Below are 6,426 nucleotides of genomic sequence, written 5' to 3'. Positions count from 1 at the left end.
TTAGGTCATTTCCCAAATACCGCCCATTATTAGGGTCATTTCCCAAATACCGCCCATTATTAGGGTCATTTCTTCAAATTTCCCCATTTATGAGAGAAAGAAGTAAATAAGTAAATTGTTAGCTAGCTAATGAATGAGAAAGTACACTTTATATTTTTAATTCTCATTAAAAAAGTATCTAAATTAAAGTAAAAAAGTTTTATACTCTAATATTATTTAAAAATTAATCCAAACATAGCCATGACATGAATTCTTATTTCTTGTAATGGATTTTATATGATTATAATATATAAGATGACAACAATACCTTATCCACCGGGAAGTGAAGTACTTATCTTGAACCCAATTATCATTTTATTACCCAACCCTGAATCCGATCCTAACGTGTATCTCTCTTTATATCCCCATCCCGATTCGCCGGGTACCCTATCCCTGACGGGTACCACATTATCCGATTAAATATTTATAAGATTATATAAGTTGAAAAATAAGAAACATAATTTTATTAAATAGTAAATCATTTCATAATTATTAAATCAAAATGTAAAAAAAAATGAAAACATTACTTATTTTACTACATATTTTTGTTAGAAAATGTTGACGAAGATAACAATTTTATTGTAGAATTGAAGAAACATGTTATAATTGTATGTGTTTAAAAATATCCGCCCCGAAAAAATTATTTCTTCGACTTTTAAGAAATAAATATAAAATATAAATATCTCTTCAAAATTTTTGAAATAAAATTAAATAGGAGATTTGTTTATAAAACATGTTTTTGACTAAAGAGTCGCCATACCACCTAAATATTTTTATAAAATTAGGAAAAATAAGTTTTTGGCATGTAAAACAATAACGCATTTGGAAAAGAGATTCTTTAGGGGTTCGGTGCTTAGTTACATGTGAAAAAAGGTTTTGGCGCTATGTCTCACATGCCTGTTAGAAACCGTCTGAACTTCTAATATTTTGTTCATGTTTAGAAAATATTTTACACTTGTTATATCCATTTATCTGTCAATTCCTATCCAATCTAAAATACATAGCATATATCTTAATATTAAATCTAAAGGTAATATTTATTAAATAATAATATTAATAATTATTCACAAATAAATTTTTGAAAAAGGTCCATGCAAATTATATAAATAAGAGTCGTTTAAGCACAACAACAAAAGCATAACAAGAAAAGAAAGAAAGATAAAAAACAGAAATAAAAACAAACAAACAACGTGACATAAATATGTTCACAAATGACCAAAGGGTATGACAGAATAACAAACTTTAACGAGCACGGAGATCTTCAATAAGATCAATGAGTTCCCCAACCACATCAACTGGTTTTCTCAAAGAAACCTCCCCGATTATCATAATAATAGAATTATGACGCATTGGTCTGCTACGGTTACTAAACGTTCTCCGGTTCCTTTCAAGCCAAATGGTCCACCAAAAGATAAGTGGGATAGTGGTCGAACGAGTCAGCCCAACCGAACTCACCGTCTCTATCCAAACTTCCCAACAACTAACAATAGATTTTGGCATAACCCATTGAATACCAGTCATATTCCATAAAGACTCCAAATCGCCAGCACTCCATCACAATGTAAGAGCAAGTGAGGCGTTGACTCCACCTCTTTATGACACATTCGACAACGACTCGCCATAACACACCCTTTTTTCATGCATCTATCATCCGTTAAAATCCCTCCGTGCATGACACTCCATCCAAAGAAAGAGATCTTCGATGGGAGTTTAGACTCCCATAACTTCTCCCAAATAAAATTGTAAGGTGCATTCTCAGCAATTAAGGAGTAGTAATGACTAAACTTAAAGGTATCAATATCTTGCCAACGCATAATATCATGTGAGGACGGATTCACCTCTTTGCGCCCCACCAAGTTCAACACTTTATCATATAAAGCTAACTCATCAGCATTAAGTCTTCTCATATACCTAATTCTCCTAGAAAAACCATTAGAGCTCATATCAAACATGTCCTTAACTGTAGCATCTCTACAAATAGCGATTGAGGCAAGAGTTAGATATAAAGAGTAGAGGCTTTTAGCACTACACCAAACGTCATCCCAAAAACTAATCGAAAGCCATCGCCTACCAAAAATTTGCATTGTTCACGAAAAGTCTTCCATATCACCGAGATGCCACTCCAAATACCGCATCCCACTACATGGTTAATAGGTTTGGTGAACCAACCGGACCAATCAATCCCATACTTGCACTTGATCATAGTAGCCCATAAAGAGGTGGGCTCTAAGGAATATATGCTACACCATTTTGATAAAAGAGTTGTGTTAAACGAAATCAAGTCCTGTATACCCAAACCCCCTTGATCTTTAAACTTCTTCACTTTATCCCACCTAACCAAATGACAGAAGGATGACTCGGAGGATCCCCAAAGAAATTTACAAATAATTCTTTCCATCTTCACAGCCACACTTTTAGGCATAAGGAATAAGGACATCATGTATGTGGGCATAGATGCTAGAGCACTATTGATGAGAATAAAACGTCCACCTTTTGAAATCATCTTACTCTTCCAGATTGGTAACTTTCTTTCCATTTTCGCAATTGTCGAATCCCAGGAAGCTTTGGAGCGGGCTTTAACACCTAAAAGCATCCCAAGATAAGTTGAAGGAAAAGACCCCACTACGAATCCCAAGATACTTGCAAGAGCCATTTTCCTACGGTTGGAGACTGAGTTTGAGAAAAAAATCTCATACTTACTGAGGTTAACCCGTAATCCAGAACAAGCTCCAAACAACCAGAGAATGTCGCGAAGATGCTTGAAGTTTCGGCGGGTATCTTGAATCATGCATAAGGTATCATCCGCGAAAAGCAAGTGAGAAATAACAAACGGAGACCTCCTCACCCCATAATCCACACCTCTAATGAGGTTAGCATTCTCTGCGAAAACCATCATTCTTGAAAAAACTTCCATAACAATGACGAACAGGAATGCGGACAAAGGAGCTTTCAAAAAATTCTTTTGGACTTCCATTCACAATTATAGAGAATTTGGCTGTCGACACACAGAATTTGATCCAATCGATCCACTTCTCCCCCATACCCATTCTAGTCATTATATCATAAAAAAAATCCCAATTCACATGATCGTATGCTTTTTCAATATCTAATTTCACGAATGCACATTTATCTCTCTTGAAATTTGCCGAATCAATGCATTCATTTGCAATGAGAGACGCATCAAAAATTTGGCGACCTTTAATAAAAGCCATCTGATTAGCTGAGCTCACTAACTCAAGAACCCCGCGTAATTTGTTAGCCAAACACTTAGACACAATCTTGTAGAATGAGGAAACAAGACTAATAGGTCTAAAATTTTTCGCATTGATAGTCCCGGGAGTTTTGCGAATCAGATAGATCAGGGATGAGTTCCAACTCTTATCGAATGAAGAAAATTGATAAAAATGCTCGATCGCTTCCATGATATCAATCTTTAGAAAAGGCCAAGCTTTTTTGAAGAATGCCAAAGTAAAACCGTCACTTCCTGGTGCCTTATCGCTTCCACAACCCATAACTGCTGCCTCCACTTCTTCCTCCGTGAAACGAGCTTCCAATAAGCTTCATTGCTCTACATTAATAGTATTAAAATTCACTGCATCCAACTTCGGTCTAGCCATATGTGATTCTTTGAATAATTCTTTATAGAATTCAACGATGCTATTTGAAATCGCGGGCTCACCATCATGTACAACACCCTCCAGCGAAATAGAATTAATAGCATTATTCCTAGCTTGCTCCTTCGAGACACAATGAAAGAACTTTGTGTTTTTATCCCCATATCTTATCCAAGTAGCTCTGCTCCGTTGTCTGGCCCCAATCTCTTCTTCTTTACACAATTCCAGAAGATTAGAAACTTGGAAAATACGAGAGCTAACCTCTTCAGCCAAAAGCTCACGAACCTCTTCCACTTCATCGATAATATTAATCTTTTTACATAATTCATCGACCTTTGCACAAAAAGTAGCACGTTCACCCACATACCAACTTTTTATTTGATTGCGTAAATTCTTCAAATTCATAAACAGTTTCGATGAAGTAGAACCCAAAGGAGCTTGAGTCCTCCACCATTCTTGCACACGCGGCAAAAATTCGACTCTACTCAACCACTTATTCTCGAACCTGAAAGGGCGGCAAGGCAACTGCACAACCCTATGCTCTAATAGAATAGGTCGATGGTCCGAACAACTCCACGGAAGAACCTTTTGAAAAATATTAGCCACCCCCCGAAAGATCGACTCACTAACCAAAAACCTGTCGATGCGAGACTCAGACAACCCACCACTACCATTGCCTCTTTTGAATGTAAATCGACCACCTTTAAGAGGCAGATCTACAAGCTCCAGGTCCTCGATCTTATTAGAAAACTCTGACATTTGGCTAGTCAATCTTCTAGCACCCTTTCTTTCAGAAGGATCCCTCACCTGATTCATATCTCCAGCAAATATGATCGGCAAATTCCATAAACTAAACACTTTTGACAACTCGTTAAAAAACTCCGCTTTTAGATCGTGGCTCACTGGCCCATAAACCGCAGACAACACCCAACGAAAGTTATCTCCCCGATTTCTAAGTTGCACACTAATTGAGAATTTTCCAATATCAACATCCATCTTCTCGAATTCATCATCATTCCAAGAAATTAGAATCCCACCTGACGCCCCAATAGAGTCAAGTGCCGCCCATCCACACAATCGCCAATTACACAACTCTCTAACAATCCATTGATCCATCTGTCGAATCTTTGTCTCACAAAAACTATAAATACCACTTCTAGTAGAACCCACAAGCGATTTCAGAATACATCGCTTCTCTCTTTCATTAATTCCACAAACATTCCAAGCTAAAATTTTACCAATCATCAAAACAGACTTATCCGGAGTAAATCCGATTCGGCTTCGAGATACGTTTTTCTGGAGACGGGAATCCAGGGGGTAAATCACCAATCTTTTTCAGCTGACACTTCTTAATAAGCGTCATTGTGGGGATTTCGCGAATATCGGGCCACACTTCAGACTCTTTAGATAGAATCTCTCTATCAAGAGATTTTTTTTCGTTCAACATCATGTTATGAGTGCAAAAATTCTCACATAACTCCTCATCAGCGTCATATTCAACATCTGACTCAACAGTCTCTTCCTCTGATAACTCATGCACCTTAAAAGGTGAATCACTCGCATAACTGGGATACACAATCTGATGGGGTTTATTTGAGTCGCATTTTCCATGTGTGGTCTTAACTCACAATTAGCCCCACACCCCAGGATAGGATAGGTGAGAAATTCGCTTGGAGTTTCGTACATAGCTACATGAGGAATATTAATCGGAATATTGACTAAAGGAGACTCTTTAGATGTCACACATAACTTAGATTCTGAAATATAAGATGGAGGTGATGTTTCGGGTATCAACTCAGCAGTCAAATCAAACTCGGTGACCGAACCTCGTTCTTGCAATCACGTCCGTCCTTCTCCATTACGCTACCTGGTTCAACAAAAAAACGTCGTCTCGAGAGGATCAACTATGCCTATTGACTCTATATATTCATTTTCTTGGTTATTATCAACCACATCTAACATAACCTCACCAAAATTGGTCACCTCATCCAAACACTTATCCATATCAATTGGTTGTACCGGTGAGCCCAATATATTGTTCTCTTCAAAGTCCCTAGAAGGAGGATTCAGGGAAGGCACTTCTTGCTCTACATGGTCCGTGCATAAGTTGGAAGTCGACATTGTTGACATAATTAGAGGCCATTCGGGCCACACCGCAACCTTATACACCATCATACCATGTTTAAGGGTAATAGAACTCGGCATCCGTTCCGTTGGACTAACACAAATCCTTGCCCATCCGACCTCGCATTTTAGTCTAGTATTTTCATCCATCTCCTTATAACCACCTAGCACTTCACCAGCATTTCTCAGACACTCAGTGCTCCAACAGACCGAGGGTAACCCAAATAACCGAATCCAAGTGCCATTTGATCTTTCATTCTACATGGTTAGCCTTTTTGAGTGATCCCGCTCATGCTCAGCTTTAGGTTCTTGATCAGCCAAGTTATTAAACATAGTGTTTCTCATACTGTCATAATTAATACTATTTTCAAGTCTTCGAATTCCTTCTTCAACCAATGGGATTAAATTCTTAGCATGAGGCATAATAAATATCGTTCGACAATCAATCCATAAAGCAATATACCTTCCCCGTGAGTTAAACCCGGACCAAAATTTTCCGCCTAATGGGCCAGATCCGAGGCATTTCCTCGTCCATGACGATGATGACAAATAATGCCTTAAAATCTTTAAGTGACCCAATCCCACCACGATCCTCCTCCGTTTAGAGTTATTGATCTCAAATATTGCCACCACATTCAATTTATCCATC

At 37.8% G+C, this 6,426-nt stretch overlaps 1 protein-coding gene across 1 annotated transcript; it reads right to left on the bottom strand.

The window, feature by feature from the left end:
• Window positions 1–1,556: 1,556 nt before the first annotated feature.
• LOC124930161 lies at window positions 1,557–5,927 on the bottom strand. The gene is made up of 7 exons (XM_047470523.1): window positions 5,619–5,927; window positions 5,282–5,341; window positions 4,944–5,193; window positions 3,719–4,879; window positions 3,083–3,586; window positions 2,076–2,919; window positions 1,557–2,010 (listed from the first exon to the last, which is right to left on the bottom strand). Exons 1-7 carry the CDS (start codon window positions 5,925–5,927, stop codon window positions 1,557–1,559), a joined length of 3,582 nt encoding a protein of 1,193 aa, XP_047326479.1.
• Between the last annotated feature and the right edge of the window lie 499 nt (window positions 5,928–6,426).

The sequence above is a fragment of the Impatiens glandulifera genome, chromosome 3 (genome assembly GCF_907164915.1).
Source record: "Impatiens glandulifera chromosome 3, dImpGla2.1, whole genome shotgun sequence".
Lineage (NCBI taxonomy): Eukaryota > Viridiplantae > Streptophyta > Magnoliopsida > Ericales > Balsaminaceae > Impatiens > Impatiens glandulifera.
Note: the sequence above shows the minus strand (reverse complement) of the source record. Positions and strands in the feature narration are given on the sequence as shown.